The sequence below is a fragment of the Stegostoma tigrinum genome, chromosome 9 (genome assembly GCF_030684315.1).
Source record: "Stegostoma tigrinum isolate sSteTig4 chromosome 9, sSteTig4.hap1, whole genome shotgun sequence".
NCBI classification, from domain to species: domain Eukaryota; kingdom Metazoa; phylum Chordata; class Chondrichthyes; order Orectolobiformes; family Stegostomatidae; genus Stegostoma; species Stegostoma tigrinum.
In genome coordinates this window covers 68,830,476-68,848,815 of record NC_081362.1, presented here as the reverse complement: position 1 = coordinate 68,848,815, position 18,340 = coordinate 68,830,476, and the positions used below count along the sequence as shown (strand labels likewise).

Genomic DNA, 18,340 nt, shown 5'->3' with positions numbered 1-18,340 from the left:
GCATCACTGGCTCAGCCAGTATTTATTCCCCAGAGTGCAGTTAAGAGTTAACTGTATTGCTGTCATTCTGGAGCCGTATGTAAGCCAGAACTGCAGTTTCCTTCTATAGAGGGCATTAGTGAACCAGATGGGATTTTCCCAACCATTGAGAATGGCTGCAAGGTTATCACAAGATTCCTAATTCCAGATATTTATTCAATTCAAATTCCACCATCTATCATGGCAGGATTTGAACTGAGGTCCCAGAGCATGGGGTTATTGGATTAATAGGCCCAGTAATAATACCACGAGGCCAACACTAGATGCTAAGTGAGTGAATGCTAAGAAAATGAGCAAGCAGCCCTGAGATGCTCTCCAGTGCAACTGAGAGCTGGCCACCTGGCCTTATGTGGAGAGAATCCTTGCAGCAGCATTCGAATGAGAGGTACCACTGTGCTCCAAACTGAAATACTGAAATGGAGCAGTGTATTGTAAGAGTGTCAGAAATATGCCATGATGGTGTGGAGAGGCTGGCATTTACCAGATGACAGTGCTTTGGATGTGGAGTGTGTGCAGCTCCAGAGGTGTCAGTGGCAGATGAAGGTCCAGAGGAGCAAGTAAAGACTTGCAGTTCCTGTGCCCTTGCCCTGACTTCCATTTCAGGAATTCTCAGCATCCAGTTTCTTTCTGGCAGGTGGCAGAATAAGGGAGTGAAAATGAATGAGGCAAATCTCGTAATAATGAGGGTGATAATGAGCGGTGATCCCCATTAATTGGTCTCTTGCTACTCACTAGTTGGAATCTCAACATCTGAATCTTTGTTGGAAAATGAGACTTATTACTACTGATATTGAGAAAGGCCTAGGCCCGAAACGTCAACTTTTCTGCTCCTGAGATGCTGCTTGGCCTGCTGTGTTCATCCAGCTTCACACTTTGTTATCTTGAGAAAGGCCTTGTTTGGCTTCTCGTGCAATTCTTCCAAGTTTCCCATCACAGCCCACACCTTTCAGGGTCTGGGAAGACTCTGCTGATGATATAGTTCCTTCACCGTCACTGGGTCAACATTCTGCCACTGCCTTCCGTACAGAACAATGGATTCACCTACTAAAAACAGCCAAAAGAACTGTGGATGCTGTAAATCAGGAACAAAAGCAAAGTTGTTGGGAAAGCTCAGCATCTATGAAGGAAAACAACAGAGTTAAAGATTTGGGTCTGGTGACCATTGCTCAGAAGTCTCAAAGGATCACTGGACCTGAAACATTAACTTGGATTCACCTACTAAATGGATTGTAATGATTCAAGAAACCAGCCCACTACCAGCCACTTCAAGGGCAATTAAGAATGGACAATACAGCCTGATCTTGCCAGCTATACTCATCTGCCGAGAATTAATTAAAAATGAAATGTTCCTGTACCTTGCATTGCCGTATTTAAAAGCACAGCTCAACAATTGAATAAACCTGTTACAGAGACTGCAGATGCTGGAGAATCGGTGATAACAAGGTGTAGAGCTGGGTGAACACAGCAGGCCAAGCTGCATCAAAGGAGCAGGAAAGCTGATGTTTTGGGTCGAGACCCTTCCGCAGAAATGGGGAAGGGGAAGGGAATTCAGAAATAAATAGGGAGAGAGGGGAAGGCAGATAGAAGACGGATAAAGGAGAAGATAGGTGGAGAGGAGACAGACAGGTCAAAGAGGTGGGGTTGAAGCCAGTGAAGGTGAATGTAGTTGGGCAGTCAGGGAAGGGATTGGTCAGTCCAGGAAGGATGAACAGTCAAGGAGACGGGATGAGATTAATTGGTAGGACATGGGGGTGGGGCTTGAGGTGGGAGGAATGGTTAGGGAGGCAGGAAAGAGCTGGCCTGGTTTTGGGATGTGGTCGGGGGAGGGGAGGTTTTGAAGCTTGTGAAGTCCACATTGATACCCTTGGGCTGCACGGCTCCCAAGCGAAATTTGAGATGCTGCTCTTGCAGCTTTCGGGTGGCATCATTGTGGCAATGCAGGAGGCCCAGAATGGACATGTCATCCAAGGAGTGGGAAGGGGAGTTGAAATGGTTCATGACTGCGACATGGAGTTGCTTGTTGTGAACCGAGCATAGATGTTCCGCAAAGCAGTTCCCAAGCACCTGCTTGGTTTCCCCAATGTAGAAGAGGTCACGACGGGAACAATGTATGCAGTATACCACATTAGCAGACAGGCGGGTGAGCATCTGTTTGAAGTGAAAGGTCTTTTTAGGGCCTGGGATGGGGGTGAGAGGGGAGGTGTAGGGGCAGGTGTAGCACTTCCTGCGGTTACAGGGAAAAGTGTTGGGGGTGTTGGGGCTGGAGGGGAGTATGGAGCGGACAAGGGAGTCATGGAGGGAGTGGTCCCTCCGGAAAACAGATAAGGGTGGGGAGGGAAAAATGTCTCATGTACCACCCCAACAACCTTCGAATCCAATGCATCATCCTTCGACACTGCCGTCATCTGCAATCTGACCCCACCACAAGACAATTTTCCCTCCCCACCTTTATCTGCTTTCTGGAGGGACCACTCTCTCCGGGACTCCCTTGTCCACTCCACACTCCCCTGCAGCCCCACCACACCCGGCACATTCCCCTGCAACCACAGGAAGTGCTACACCTGCCCCTACCCCTCCACTCTCAGCCCCAACCCAGGCCCTAAGTAGACCTTCCACATCAAACAGATGTTCACCTGCACATTTGCTAATGTGGCATACTATATCCGCTGTTCCTGTTGTGGCCTCTTCTACATTGGAGAAACCAAGTGACGGCTTGGGGACTGCTTTGCAGAACACCTATGCTCAGTTTGCAAAAAACAACTGCATTTCCCAGTCACGAACCATTTCAACTCCCCCTCCCACTCCTTGGATGACATGTCCATTCTGGGCCTCCTGCAGTGCCACAACAATGCCACCCGAAAGCTGCAGGAACAGCATCTCATTTTTCGCTTGACTGCCCTACAGCCCAAGGGCATCAATGTGGACTTCACAAGCTTCAAAATCTCCCCTCCCCCGACCGCATCCCAAAACAAGCCCAGCTTCAAAATCTCCCCTTCCCCCACCGCATCCCTAAACCAGCCCAGTTCATCCCCTCCCCCCACTGCACCACACAACCAGCCCAGCTCTTCCCCTCCACCCACTGCATCCCAAAACCAGTCCAACCTGTCGCTGCCTCCCTAACCTGTTCTTCCTCTCACCCATCCCTTCCTCCCACCCCAAGCCGCACCTCCATCTCCTACCTACTAACCTCATCCCAACTCCTTGACCTGTCTGTCTTCCCTGGACTGACCTATCCCCTCCCTACCTCCCCACCTATAATCTCCTCTCCACCTATCTTCTTTTCTCTCCATCTTCGGTCCGCCTCCCCCTCTCTTCCTATTTATTCCAGAATCCTCACCCCATCCCCCTCTCTGATGAAGGGTCTAGGCCCGAAACGTCAGCTTTTGTGCTCCTGAGATGCTGCTGGGCCTGCTGTGTTCATCCAGCCTCACATTTTATTATCTTAGATTCTCCAGCATCTGCAGTTGCCATTATCACCAGCTCATTCCTGCCTCCCTAACCTGTCCTTCCACGTCAATCTCCACCCCCATCTCCTACCCAGTAACCTCATCGCACCTCCTTGACCTGTCTGTCCTCTCTGGACCAACATATCCCCTCCCTAACTCCCCACCTACATTCACCTTTACTGGCTCCAACCCCACCTCTTTGACCTGTCTGTCTCCTCTACACCTATCCTCTCCTTTATCCATCTTCTATCCGCCACCCCCTCTCTCCCTGTTTATTTCAGAATCCCCTTCCCCTCCCCCATTTCTGAAGAAGGGTCTCGACCTGAAACACCAGCTTTCCTGCTCCTCTGATGCTGCTTTGCCAGCTGTGTTCATGCAGCTCTACACCTAGTTAGCTAAGTGAATAAACCTGACTTGTTTTCAGCACTAAACTCTGGTCTCTGCGTCTGAGAAATGATTGAGTCCTTGGCTTGCTTCAGCTTGTTACCCTGAGACACATGCTACAGCGAGGTCTGATGATCCAAGGAATACAAGTGTTTCCCAATACCTGAATGTATTTAGGCCATGAATATGTGAACGTTATTCACAAATACATGCATTTAAATGAAGAATTAAACTTTTCCTCAACATGCAGGAAGCAATTGTAACCTTGCAGTCAATGCTTTTAAAGGCCTAACTTCATGGTGGTATAGTTAATTCCTTTAATGTTCTTCTCCACACCTAAACTCTATGAAACATTTTCTGGGAATCCTTTAATTCCTGACACTAGTTTTCTTTCCACTATCCATATTGAGGAATCCTATAATTGAACTAAATCTTCACCTTACTGCAACTTGGGAAATAATTCTCAGTCGCTCATCTAAAAATAGCAGTATAACTGCAGCCATAACTTTGTCCTAGAAGCTATTAATAGATGATAAATCAAGATTTATATTATTAAAATTCCCATGATATATGAAGGGATTTCCCAGCTCTTAACTGTTTACTGGAACATTTTTTCCCAGAACTTCAATATTACAGCAGATCATTCAACAGTTACAATACAGATCCTCATTCAAATATTTTTACATACCCTTTCAGGGAGACTCAGTACATCTTTAACTGTTACACTTAATGCCCTTTGTTCTGAAGCACTTTAGTAGCTATCTGGGGAGAACCCAAAACCTTACAGAACAGGCCAAACTCAAAATGTGCCAATCTGCAGTCCTCACTATCCTCCATGAGGCACTGGCTCAAGTGTCCTAAACAGCCAACATGTACATCTTCCAGAGCACTTCGAACAGTGTTGCCTTCATGATATCCTCAGATCCATTAGCAGGACTGTATCAGAAACACTGAAATCCTGGAGACAGCCAGCATCACCAGAATTGAGGCTATCCTTCTGCAAAACCAACTTTGCATTGGTCATGTTGCCTGGATGGACAACAATTGATGGCATAAAATTAGGTTGTACAGAAAGCTATCCATTGTAGCAGGAACAGAAGGGCCCACTTACAACCATTTCTAGTACTGCGTGGGGAAGTCACAATCTATTTATCACACTGACTATTGCTAGTGGGTGGAGTGGGTCATAGATTGTGATGCCTAGACTTGCTTCATCAGGAATGCTACAGCCACCTTTGGAACTGAGCGTAGAATTACCAGGAAAGAGATAAAGAATAGATCCAATTGTCCCCAACAGTGACTACACATTCATTTGCATCTGTGTGGGAGAATTTGCTGGTCACAGATGAGACTGACGCCACCAGCGAATCTGTATCCAATGGATAGTCTTTCCTCACGAAAAATTGCCAAGCGACAGTGGACCTTTGTAAATCGGTCTCGGACTGCAAGTGCTTTGAACCTGAGTGGAAAACAATTCCAACGCAGAATACTTTCTAAAAATATTTCAAACGGATCTCAGAGCAAAGTTTTGGGAAGTAAAAACCGAAAGAAATACAGATGCTGTAAATCAGAAACAAGAACAGAGGTTGCTGGAAAATCTCAGCAGATCTCGCAGCATCTGTGCAGATAAAATCAGGGTTAACGTTTCGGGTCCGATGACCCTTGCCCAAACTCGGACCCGAAATATTAACGCCGATTTTCTCTTCACAGGTGCTGCCAGACCAGCTGAGCTTTTCCAGCAACTTCTGTTTTTGTTTCAAATATTTGATAAGCCTCTCTCTGGTGTAGGAAATATTCAGAGCAGTAGAATAAACCAGGTTGAATTTTGCTGAAATGAAAACCGAAGTATGTTTAGTTTGAAGACTACTAGGTATGTTTTGTTTATCAATTCCAACGCCACCGTTTTCATACTTATTGTGCTGGGAATAAAGTCTTTCAGTTATGTGGTTGGAGAAGTTGGGTTGATCTCCTTGGACAAAAGGTTGAGAGCACATTTGATAGAAATGCTGAAGATCATAAGTGATTAGAAATTACTGGCCAGAAAGGATAAAGAAAGAGGATACTGATTTAAGACAAATGACAATAAGGTCCAAAGTGACGTGAGGGCAATAATTTTTAATTCGCCAATTGGTGAGGACCTGGAATGCACGTCGAGAAATGTGATGAGGACAGATTTCGTTGGGGAATTAGATAAGCAGCTGAGGAGACGGAAGCAATGCAGGGGCAGTGGGGAGGAGCGGGGGCAGGAAGAAAGTGGAGCTGTTGTAGTAGGTTTGACAGAGGTCTAGCACGGAACCCACGGGCCGAATGGCTCTCTGCTGTGCTGTAACCAATCTTCAATTATATAGTATTTAAATACTGATTCTGCGCTGGTGATATTTTTTAAGGAGCACCGATGGGAAATATCTAGGGAGTTCTCTTAACTAGTGTGTTTAGAAAACGTTATCAATTGAGTGAGATCCTCATGAGATGAAGAAGCAACTGGAATCCATCCGAGGACCATGTTGTTTGGCAATTTTTTTATTCCCTTGTCTAGTTTACGTGTAGTCAGGCAATTTCGTCACTAGTATTTCTTTCCAAGGAAATCTTTTAACAGATAAGAACTTGTGAACAAAAAAAATTATGTAACAAGGATGGGTGCTCCTACCCCGTCCGCTCCCAACTGTTCCGGCAGAGAGAGTGGGGAAAAAAGCCCCAAAATGACCCAGATCGATGGGCGGGGCGGGGCCCGGCCGCAACCTATCGCATGTCGAAAATCCATTTACGACCTGTCATCTGGCCCAAGAAGGACGAGAGAGAGAGAGAAACCCCGCCTTCAGCCGAAGCTTGAACCTCCCGCCCCAGTACGAGAGTCTAACAGCGAAACTTTTTCTCCTGCCTGTCCTCTTTATAATTGGTCTTTGCCTCGAAGTGGCTGTACAATCCTCAGCAGTGTTCTGAGACTGTACGGTCGCCTCTCGTTTCCGGGTTGCTTCATGATCTCAACTGTTTGACCCAACTAGGCATTTAAAAAAAAAGAAACCCACATGAAGAGATAAGCGAGAGAGACTGACAAAGCAAAGAAAAAAAAGCTTCGTGAGCAAGGCAGAGAAAGTGGAAACAAAAAAAATCAAATTATGCTTCTTTCTATCCGTATTACACTGTAAAATTGAGCCTCCGGTTGTCAACAGCGCTTCTCGGTCTGTTTTTCTTTTGCTTCTGTGAACTTAATCGTCCAAACCATGACAGCAGAGAAGGAGAAGAAAAGGTAAGAAATGACATTGCATTTGTTCTGATGAAGTTAGCAATAATTTATTTCTGATAAGGTGCGGGCTGATTTTGTCCATATCATTAAAAAGTTCTTGAGGGACTGGACTCCACACCTCCGACATTCGGCGTAAGCTGACAGGAGACGGGAATAGACGAAATGATCAATAATTAACCGTTCTCCTTGTTTTTGATTGGGGCGCTCGGGCTGCGTTCTGAAGTGTTGACAGCTTGCCTGTCTCTCGGAGGCTATCAGCTGCTACCTGCCTGTAGACAGACCTGGCTCTGAGGGCCAGCAATGTTGGCAATACGTCCCTCAAAGCCTTCCCCAAGGGCAAAACCCAGAAGGGAAAAGTTGGCTCAAACTGAGCGAGTGGGCCTGCGCTGTTTAAATAGTGACCTATTGATCGATCAATGTTCTCCTTCACCTGTTTACATTGCCACTGCTGCGCAGTGTATCATCAACAGGCAGGCGAGGCCTGGCCGACAGACTAGAGGGGGCAACTCTGTGGTCGGGCATGTCATCTCCCCGATGGAGAACTCGTACCGAACAGCAACTTTATCGAGGTTATGAAGCTTTTGCTCCCGACTACTATGGTACATTTGCGGCTGCACTAAAAAAAAACCGACATTTCCCCTCCTTCCTCTCTTTCGAGAGAACCTTTGCATTTCGACAGAACACGGAATTTTACAGCAGGACTTTTATAATATAACGGTGTGTTGTTATTTGCAAGGAGAATAATACCCTCAGAAACTAGTCAGCCTGCAAATGGCTATTGCATTCATCTCCAAATGACTAGAGGTCGGCTGGAATTGAGTGTGACAACGCGCCCTGAACGACAGAAGCATCAGACAAGCCTCTGTACAGCCCACATCTGCTGAAGGTTCAACATTGGATAAAAGCAAAAACACAGACATGCAAAACAAAGGATGCATAGATTGCATCCAACACCCCCTCTCCCCAACCCCCGCTCGTGTCCTGGGCATTTGGAGAGAGCTGCTGGTTGCACCTAAGGAGTGACGTTGGGACAATTTGTTGGAGTTGGTGGCTCTGGGTAGTTTTGCTGAGTGAAATGGCGTCCCTGAGGTAGAAAGGACTCACATTGTCAAGGTGCGGCTAGCTACTGTTAATACTTGAGCGATTTCAACAGCAGCTTTACCGTCAGTGTGTGGGTGAAAGGCAGGGTCTGTCCTGAGGCTGGGTTAGAATCAGAAACAGATTAAATGCCAGTTGAAGTTAGACGTAAGCAGAATGTCGAATATGGTACTCTTAATTAAGGAGTTTGCCTGTCCAGAATTACTACTTCGTCGTGAGGGCGGAATCAGGAATGAGATTCACTGTTTGTGATGGCAGTTGACCTTAACCCAGTCCATGCAAGCCCAGTTGGTAGTTAGGAAGGCAAATGCAATGTTACCATTGAAGTGGGTTAGAATACAAGAGTAAAGATGTACTATTGAAGCTGTGCAAGGCTCTGGTCAGACTGCGTTTGGAATATTGTGAGCAGTTTTACTCCCCATACCTAATGAAGGATGTGCTGGTGGTTGAGGGGGTCGAGATGAGATTTACAAGAATCATTCCTGGGGATGAAGGTCTTGTCTTATGAGGAGCAGTTGATGTTTCTGGGTCTTTACATCATGGAGTTTAAAAGGATGGGGGTGGGGTGGGTGGGAACTTGGAGGGGGGATCGCTTATTGAAATTTACAGAATATTGAGAGGCCTGCATAGAATGAACGTGGAGAAGATATTTTCAGGAGTAGAAGAGAGTAGAAACCGAGAGCACAACCGCAGGGGATAGGCCTAAAGAGAAAACCTTTTAGAACTGAGATGAGTAGGAATTTCTTCAGACGAGAGGGTGGTGAATTTGTGGAACTCATTGTCACCAAAGGTTGTGGTGCTGAGTCATTGAGTGTATTTATGACAGCCATAGATAGTAAAGGGATCAAGGAAGGAAGACAGGAGAATGGGAACCAGAAACATATCTGCCGTGATCGAATGGTGAACCAGACTCACTTGGCAGACTGGCCTAATTCTGCTCCTATATCGAATGATCCTCGTCTTATAATGTGTTGACTATACCCCATTTACTAAGCATATCACAACGTTTTGAGGATACAATTTAAAACGGAAATTGGAACAATCATAATGAGAAATTACCTGACAAACGTATGCATTTGAAGAAGCTTCGCTATCCGTAATCTGGGTTGGAAAGCCTCTAAATATTGGGGAGCTGTGTTGCTGGGGTTTGGGTCGTGCCAATCTATTCCAAATAGATAAACCATGAGGAGCGCAATATGTCAACACATTTCTGATAACGCTGGTGTGCTGTTGATGTTTACTGAGTTATAGTCATATGTACAAGGCAACTTTTGTTTAGCCAATAGGCTTTTATTTATTTGACAGTTGCTGTTAGATTTTGCGTTATGAATTGAAAGGCTGTAAAGACTGACTTGTGTCCTCTGCGCATTCCTGACGAAATTCATATGTTCTCAGAGACTGGACAGTCCCGCTTCCAACATTATTTGTAAACGCTTCAATAAAACTGATTTCGAGTCGTGGCGGATTTTTTTTTAACAGGTCAGGACTAGTTTTGGCGTTCACAGAAGAGGGAGAGAGAGAGCAAACGAAACTTTCTCACACTGAGCAGGGACTGTGACTTTTTAGTTTGTTATCCTTTTCTGTTCGATGAGGGCTAATGCTTTCAGTGGCTTGGACAGCAGGTGGTTTATGTTTTGTTCTGTTTTATGCCGGGAAGACCGAACTCCGCAGTTACCTTTAAAGACGGCTGGTTCAGTGCAAGTTACAACACGTTATAACGCCGACATGAGTGATAGGACGATTGTAAGTGAATGTGTTGGGGCCGCTTAGCTCCGATGGTTCCGAGTGTGACAAAGAGTGATGACCGCGGCGTGGGTTCGCTCCCTGAATCGGCGCTTGTGTAGGGAGCCTCTCAAACCCTTATCCAACTCATTCAGTCTCTCTAATTGATAACGAAGACTGGCTAATGTGTCTCAGAGCAAACGGGCCTCAATGCCGGCGTTCAATACGAAGCATCCCCTTGAGAGATTTAAACCTAATTTGTGTTTACTTTCTGTTCAAAATAACTACAGAAATACCACGTCCTGCTTTTTTACATGTAGGAATCCAGAACAAAGTTAGCTAGCAGCAGGAACGCTTTTGGGGCGCTTTCTGACCATGATTCTGACTTTAAAAATCGATTTGAGTAATGAATATATGCAATCTGCAGGTTGTTTCCTTTGTAACACTTTCTACAGAACGCCCTTTGCTGACTCCTGCACACTTGACAACAGCCAAAAAATGGGTTTAAAGTCCAGCTTCATTATGTTTCCAGTCTTGAAAGTAAAGACACTACAGGTCCATTCTGACGTCCCCAAACTCCCCCACACCCCCCAACTCCCACTGACCCGGTGGGGTTCAGTGGACTGTGGGGTGACTAGAATGGTGTTTATTTTGCCTATCCCATGTAAAGGTGCCAAGTTGGAGCGCGTACACCTTACTGAAGTTTTATTATTTTACCACATACCTAACCTGCCACCATAGATGCACCAGAGATAATGGGAACTGCAGATGCTGGAGATTCCGAGATAATAAAATGTAAGGCTGGATGAACACAGCAGGCCAAGCAGTATCTCAGGAGCACAATCAGAGATGAAGGGTCTAGGCCCGAAACGTCAGCTTTTGTGCTCCTGAGATGCTGCTTGGCCTGCTGTGTTCATCCAGCCTTACATTTTATTACCATAGATGCACGTGTATGTTTGTCAATTTTTTTTAAAAAAAATTGAATTATTATCGTCACATGTACATAGGTACAATGAAAAGTTTCGTTTTGCGTGCAGTGCAGGCAGATCAAAGCATACAAGATGTATAAGGGTAATAAAACAGAACGATGAATAAAATGTTACGGCTGCAGAGAAGGTGCATGCAAATATTAGCAAGTTTGCAATTGGGCAGAGAAGGTGCATGCAAATATTAGCAAGTTTGCAATTGGTAATTTGTGCATGAAGACAGGGACAGTCCAGCGTCTAGTCGTCCCTGGAGTGAGATCCACCGTCACTCCTGACCCGTTTAGTTCCAGCTTGAAGCTCGCTATTCCTATGAGCCTGATCAATTCTTTCTCAATATCCTTGTTCAAATAACGGTTGAAAGCGGAGCTTTGAACCCTATGTTTTTAAACATTGAAACATGTTTGCTCGAGACTGAGATTTCTAGCAACTATTCACAGTTTGGCAAATCTGTGGTAGAAGACGCAGTCTCACACACAACTCCCGAAAAGCCGCGGGCCCATCTAAATCACACAGAATAAAATGCCTGTAATCTGTCACTTAAACGTGCGTTCAGAAATTAAACTCTACTATTTTGGAAATCTGAAATGAGAACAAGCAACATCGGGTAGGAAAGATAGCCTGGAGATATTTATATCTCGTCATTCTTGTACATATACTTACAAAGGTTGCACAAACTAAATATATATCTGTATATTCACATATAAATTTTACCCATTTTCTGCTTGAGAATACATCGTTGTGATCAAACTGACCGAAGTGTCGGATTAATATCCGACTTGTTAAAGCTATATTCTGGAGGTTAAATTAAAAACAGATTGTAGTTATTTTGAAAAGGAAATTATTTTCTGGGATGTTGGTAGCCCTGCCCGGGCTGTTTTTGCTGTGTATCCAGAGTTTACCGATAGAGCGGAGTTGTCTCTCATAGCGACTCCAGAGAGGGCGTGAATCGTGGACCGGTGTCAGACTTGAGATGCGTAGCCACTTCCCCTGTTTCAAGGACTTCTACATTTCCTCATTTTAAAAGTTGAAAGCCATACGTACGAGACAGCACCTGTCCACGTCGCATTAATACGGAGAGGTGACATGGGCTTCATAAGGAATGTGTTGAAGTTACACATTGTGTCGTGTCATTTTGGTCAATTGACAGCGTAAGTGCACTGGACTGAAATCTCAGCTGGGAACTGTGTTCATAACAAGCGAGTGACACAAGGATCGCGATTGTGGTGCGGCTCGAGCTGGCCTTCAAGCAAAATTCCATGTTAGGCCTCGTAAATTCACTCTCAACTATCCAAATTTCCCATGCAGATGTTATGTTTGAGAGATAGGCAGTGATCTGCAAGTGGGAGTGAAAGAACGAGGGTCGGCAAAAGTGAATGGCTGCAGTGGTAGCTATTTGGTTGTGAAGCGGATAACAAGTGATCTGCATAAAAACACTCCCATGTTTTCTTATGTTCAGTAGGTGCTAGAATCCCATGATGAGATCACTAAGCTGTTATTTTGAAATATGGACATGTAACAAACAGGTAGATATTTCACAGAAGTGAGCAGCGCACTGCCACCATGTCTCAATGTGCTGGTCCCACAGCAGAATGACTGAGGTTAATAGCCTCAACAATATTTCTTATGTTTAGTATTTCTAAACTTGTTTATATAGAAAAAAATGAGAAATAAACATTTCAAATGAAAGCTAAAGCATAAATGTAGACATTATTATATTTAACATCCTGTAAAATCCTGTGAATGTTGGACATCTGAAATACAAACAGAAATTGCAGTGGAAACACAACATGACTAGTAGCATCTGTCAAGAGAGAAACAGAGTTAATGTTTCAAGTCCAATATCAGTTTTCTTCAGAGCTATTATTGTGTTACTCAACTACGATGACTGCTTTCCAGCTTTAAGATGTGATTGATGCTGTTAGATTCAGCCCAACCAACTTTTCTCTCGAATCAAATAGTGAGGTTGTGATGTTCAGCAGCAATTACACACTTCAACACTCATATGAAATGGTTTTCTTCACTCATTTAAAATGATTGCTTGTAGTTTATGTTGATGAATTAAGTTCCAACTTGATGTGCTTTCAGACCATTCACTTACTTAAATGACCCAGAACATTTTACATGAGAAAAGGCACCGAACAAAGGTTAGGAAGAATTAGGGGAAGAGACCAAAGTTGAAGAGGTAAATCTTAGCCAGACACTTTGAAAAGCAGAAAGAAATAATTAGTTTATGGAGATTATGTAGGAGAGTGACATCATGGAATTTTAGTGAAGTACTAATTCGAAGGGATATAAAGGAGGTCAGAGTTTGAAGAGCAGTCAGCATGTAGAGATAATCACAGAGTGGGGAAAGCATGTGATCAGAGGGTTTTGCAGACCAGGATCGAGTTAGAGGCTGAACAAGTGAGGAGCAGGTTATAAGCATCAGAATTGTGGTAATGTTTTGTATGGTGGAGTTTCCCGTCACACCTGTGTAGGGCATTGATTACTTCTAGTGGTTTTTCTCGTAAACTGGTAAGCTCAGGTTTGTGCACATTTGCATTATTGCTGGAAATACTGATAGGAAGACATTTCAAAAGAAGTGATCCAGGTGACTGAATTGGCCCATGCTAGATCAGACCCAATAACATGGGAGTTATTTGATCCCAGCATTGCTGCTCAGATCTCAGAATGGGATTTTGCAGTAGCAATGGAAGTAATAGTGCTGAAGCGAGGAAATCTGTGTAAACACATTTGTAACATAGATATAACATGCTCAGAGCAATCCTTCCTCTTTAATCTGGCATTTACATATATATTTACACAGATTAAGAAAATGCAAAGCAAAATTAATTTCCATAAAATTAGCTTGCATTAAATTTTACCTTGTGCAATACATGATGCTGCCTTGCTCAGTTTGAAGTTGCCTAAAATGTGTTGCAAGTATTTGTCATTGCCAAGAGTAACAGTTGTATTCCCAGGACATTCCCTGTTTGGAGAGGGGCAAGAAGAGGAAGCGATCTGGGAGCATACTATATTGGGCTTCTGTTCTTATTATTATAAGCCAGCTGGAAATTCAATTTTGTTGGTGCTTTGAACCCATGAACGTGGGACAAATTATACGACAATGGGAGAATTGGCAGCTGTGAGCCTCTTGTGTTTTGTAGACCTCTTTGGTCAGGTCTGCTTAAACTCTTCTGAAAGGAAAAGTTTCATTGCCTGTTCTATCAAACAGCATGATGACCGAGTTGTGACGCATGAAATATACTGGGGCAAGTGAGAAATGTAATTGTGCAGATAAAAAAAAACACAAAAATGTCTGACATATGAAACAAATCTGGAGAAAGCAGGAAATGCACAGCAGATTGGTTAACATTTGATAGAAAAGAGATTGATACTTCAGCCATGGTTCCTGTTTCTTTCTGGAAAATTCTGTCTGATGGACCTGAAGTGACAACAGACTCATGTTTGACTGGAATGTCCAAGTAATGAAATTACTCAATGGCAATCTTTTAGGTTCATACATGAAGGATGACCAAAGTCACCAAGTGAAAAAATACCTCTGAGGAATCAAGAAGGTACATATTTTAAACTAAAAAGATAACACATGAAATGCTGGAATGCTTACAGCATGGCCTTTGCCTGCACTGTGGGAATGATAACAAATTTTCACTCACACTTTTCAAAATCTAATCAATCAATCAATAATAGGAACACTCATCATTCCCTTTTCATGTGATTATAGTTTATGTGTTAGATTTTTTTAACCAATAAGTTTGTCACAACTAGTGGGTGAAACAAAAGGTTAAGAATTCAGTTGGAAAATTTTGTTTCCTTTAGACTCTAATCATTATTAGTGACATAATTAATAGCCTGATTGTGTTTTCTTTTCTAAACATGACTGTAACTGAATGGAAAACAAGCTATTCATAATTCAGATAGTTTGTATTTTAAAAGACTAGTTGATGAAATAGGTTATGGTAAATTATCATGAATGATTTAGATTATCCAAAAAAGGGATGACTGTGAGAGCAAAGGAGATTGCTCAGTTGCTCACCTGATAATAATAAGCTGGAGACATCAACATTGCAACAACAAAAAAAATTATTGCTATGATAGCACAGTAGAAATGAGAGCAGTAACACCTTACAATGGAAGGTCATAACAAGTCTTGGCATAAATTACAAGTGATTGGAGACTACAGGTGATTAAGTACAGGGTCGATAGGATTCTTTTTGATGTAAAAAGTAGGATTCTGAAAGTGGATAAACATTGTACAGTGGCCATATGTACTTAAAACTCTATTACAATTCACACAGTATTCAAAAAAAATTGAATTTTCATTTCTCTATGTATCTCTGCGAAGATAAAAAGGGCTATAGACTTTTTTTAAAATTGTAGGTGCAAGTTGTTGAATGTGCAAGTTTGTCACATCACAGCAAGGAAAGCAGGGCACCTGGGACCTGTGTGAACCAAGCAGGTTAAGAATTGTGAAGGTAATACTGAAGATTTGAAAAGAAAGTATCAACTACAATGGCTGATTTCAACATCAGATCAGATACAGAAATAAATAAAATACAAAATTGATTGGATCAAGAGAGGGAGAAAAAGACAAAAAAGGACTTAAAATGCAATTTACATGAAAATGGTTTAAAATATCCAACAATTGAGACCTGAAGAAATATTTGTAATATTTAATTTTCAGTGTCAGAAAGAATTAATACATTCCATGTCATTTCTTCGACAGCATCTCTCAAACCTGCAATCTCTACCATCTAGAAGATTTGAGGGCAGAAGAAATATGGGAACACCATCACCTCCATGTTCCTCTCCAAGTCACACACCATCTTGACTTGGAAGTATATCACTGTATCTTCATCATCATTGAGTTAGTATCCTAAAGCACCCCGCCTAATAGAACTGTGGGCGCACCCTCACCTCATAAATTGCAGTGGTGCAAGAAGGCAGCTCAGTGCCCCCTTACAAGAGCAATTAGATTTGGGACAATAAATGCTGACTTTGCTAGTGAAAACCAAATCCTGTGAATTAGTAAAAACAATGACATGGTACAGAGACTGAAATGAATAAGGTTTAACTGTAAGGGAGGGGGTCTATTTGCATCTATAGTTCATGCTGTTCAATGATTAGGCGGACAGTAAGATATTGTTTTAGTAAAAGTAATGATGGAATGATGTAACCTGAATGGCAACTGCTGGATTTTTGTCTTGAATTCTATGGTTGCCCTCACCTAAAGTTACATTTACGTTTGAGCATAAGTATTGGTGAAAGCTTCTTGGCTCACCATTATTCTGAAGGCAAATTTGGGCCAGAATTTTGTTGAAATGAAGGTAACATGAAAAGAAAACTCATTTGTGAGTTGAAATCTAATTACTCGATTACAGCAACTTTTGTATGACACAAAAGCTGTGTATTCACCCTTGGAAAAAACTAATCAGATATTTTGTTAGACTAGAAGTAAAGCTGTTTTAGTTGAATTTTCATAATAAAATATATACCTTGATTGTGACCTTCCCTCTGGTAATTTTCTATATATAATATATGTATAAAACACGCAATATGTTGTCATCATTTTTCTTTGATTTGCAGAATGTTTAGGGTGTTCCCATCAAAGGATCGAGACAACAATATTCGGGAACCTACTACTGTTTAATTATTGAAGCCTCTGGATAGAAAAGATTGGTATCTGATTCCTGCAGCTTTTTGAATAGGATTTCATTGTGTACAGTAAGATAGAAGTAGAAAATTGGGCAGGTCTTGTTCCTTTTCCAAAGTGACGTTATTTTTTCCCCTGTTGATTAGTGTCAATTTCAGCCTCAGTGTGTTACAAACATTAGGTTTGGTTAGATTTGGAATGTTGTTATTTCCAGAAGTAAAACAACATTTTTAACTGTTGACTCAACAGAGGTACTTTCCCTACTTAAAAGGAACTATTTTACATTTCAAATCCAATGTATATCTTTTAACTTGATTGTCATTATTGAAATACATTATTGGGTATATCATCCAATCTTTTTGTCTCCTGGATTTGATCTAAGCCAAATATTAGGTGAATGATGATAAATAAATAAGCATGATAGGATTTGACCTGAATGTGGCTTTTCTCACTTATTATTCGAAGAGCAATCACTTTCCTAAACAACAATACTGAAACAGAAATTCAGTTCTAATTAATTTGTATGACTTCATGATAAATAATAATTTCCTCCAGAAATACATGACACGTTTCCTAGTTTGTGTTACTGACATGTACAGTGCAATGTCATCAACAACAAATATTGCAATGAATGGTTCTGAACATATTTGGATAGAGCATGTCTGTCACTTCCCCAACATCCCACCCACAATTTTGTTTTACTCTCTCACATTGCTCCGTGGTACAAAGTCAGAATTGTATACTTTTATTGTCACTGGAATACATTATCTTGTTTGAACCTTCCATTCCCTCTGTGCTGTCAGACTATATCACAAGCATAGAGTCTGAGACCTTTTTGCTTCCTCCAGCCAAATATTAGGAAGTCTAAAGCCATCACCTTTGGCTTGGAACACAACCTTTGCTTTTGCTCATTCCCCTCCCCAGCCAATATTTCAGACTCAACTAGTCTGACTGCTGTCTCATACAAGATGATCAGAGGATTTGATAGGGTGGACAGTGAGACCCCTTTTCCTCGGATGGTGATGGCTAGCATGAGGGGACATAGCTTTAAATCGAGGCGTGATAGATCTAGGACAGATGTCAGAGGTAGGTTCTTTACTCAGAGAGTAGTAAGGGTGTGGAATGCCCTGCCTGCAACAGTAGTAGACTCGCCAACTTTAAGGGCATTTAAATGGTCATTGGATAAAAATATGCATGATAATGGAATAGTATAGGTTAGATGGGCTTCAGATTGGTTTCACAGGTCGGCACAACATTGAGAGCCGAAGGGCCTGTACTGCGCTGTAATGCTCTATGTTCTATGTTCTATCCTGTTCAAACCTGGGCTGGCCTTCTGATGCCTTGTCCTTTGATCACAAAGATCAGTTACTTATCATCCCTGTAATATTAGCCACCTTCACCTACTAAACCTGCCTTAGCTCATCTACCACTTGAACTCTCTGGCATGACTTTTTTGTCACACAATTGATTATTCCAACATTTTCCAGGCTGGACATCAATTCTTTATTGACTGTAAATTCCAATTTATTCACAGTCCTGTGGCCTGTATCTTGCCCTATAGGTCTATAACCTCCTCATTACCCTCACTATTTCAAAAATAATAGATGTTCTGTTTTTAAATGTCTCCCTGACCTTGTGTGTCATTCTAACACCATCATGTTCTCCAGCCTTAACTTCACTGCAAACTTTCTTGGAACCTGAATCCGGCTTCTTGGGTACTCTTCAGATTTTCAGTCCATTTCTGTTTCCTCATCTGTGTCTTTGGCCA

The 18,340-nt window shown here is 42.5% G+C and overlaps 1 protein-coding gene across 3 annotated transcripts in view; it reads left to right on the top strand.

Moving 5' to 3' along the window:
- Positions 1 to 6,704: 6,704 nt before the first annotated feature.
- The window catches only part of epas1b (endothelial PAS domain protein 1b), a 118,245-nt gene continuing 106,609 nt past the window's right edge, over positions 6,705 to 18,340 (top strand). The window contains exons 1-2 of one of the 3 annotated variants that reach the window (XM_059648611.1): positions 6,705 to 7,116; positions 15,646 to 15,786. In XM_059648611.1, the coding sequence (XP_059504594.1) occupies positions 7,091 to 7,116; positions 15,646 to 15,786 (167 nt within the window). In that variant the 5' untranslated portion in view covers positions 6,705 to 7,090. The remainder of the gene's footprint in view (positions 7,117 to 15,645; positions 15,787 to 18,340) is intronic. The other 2 variants (XM_059648610.1, XM_048535672.2) reach the window with 2 other exon arrangements.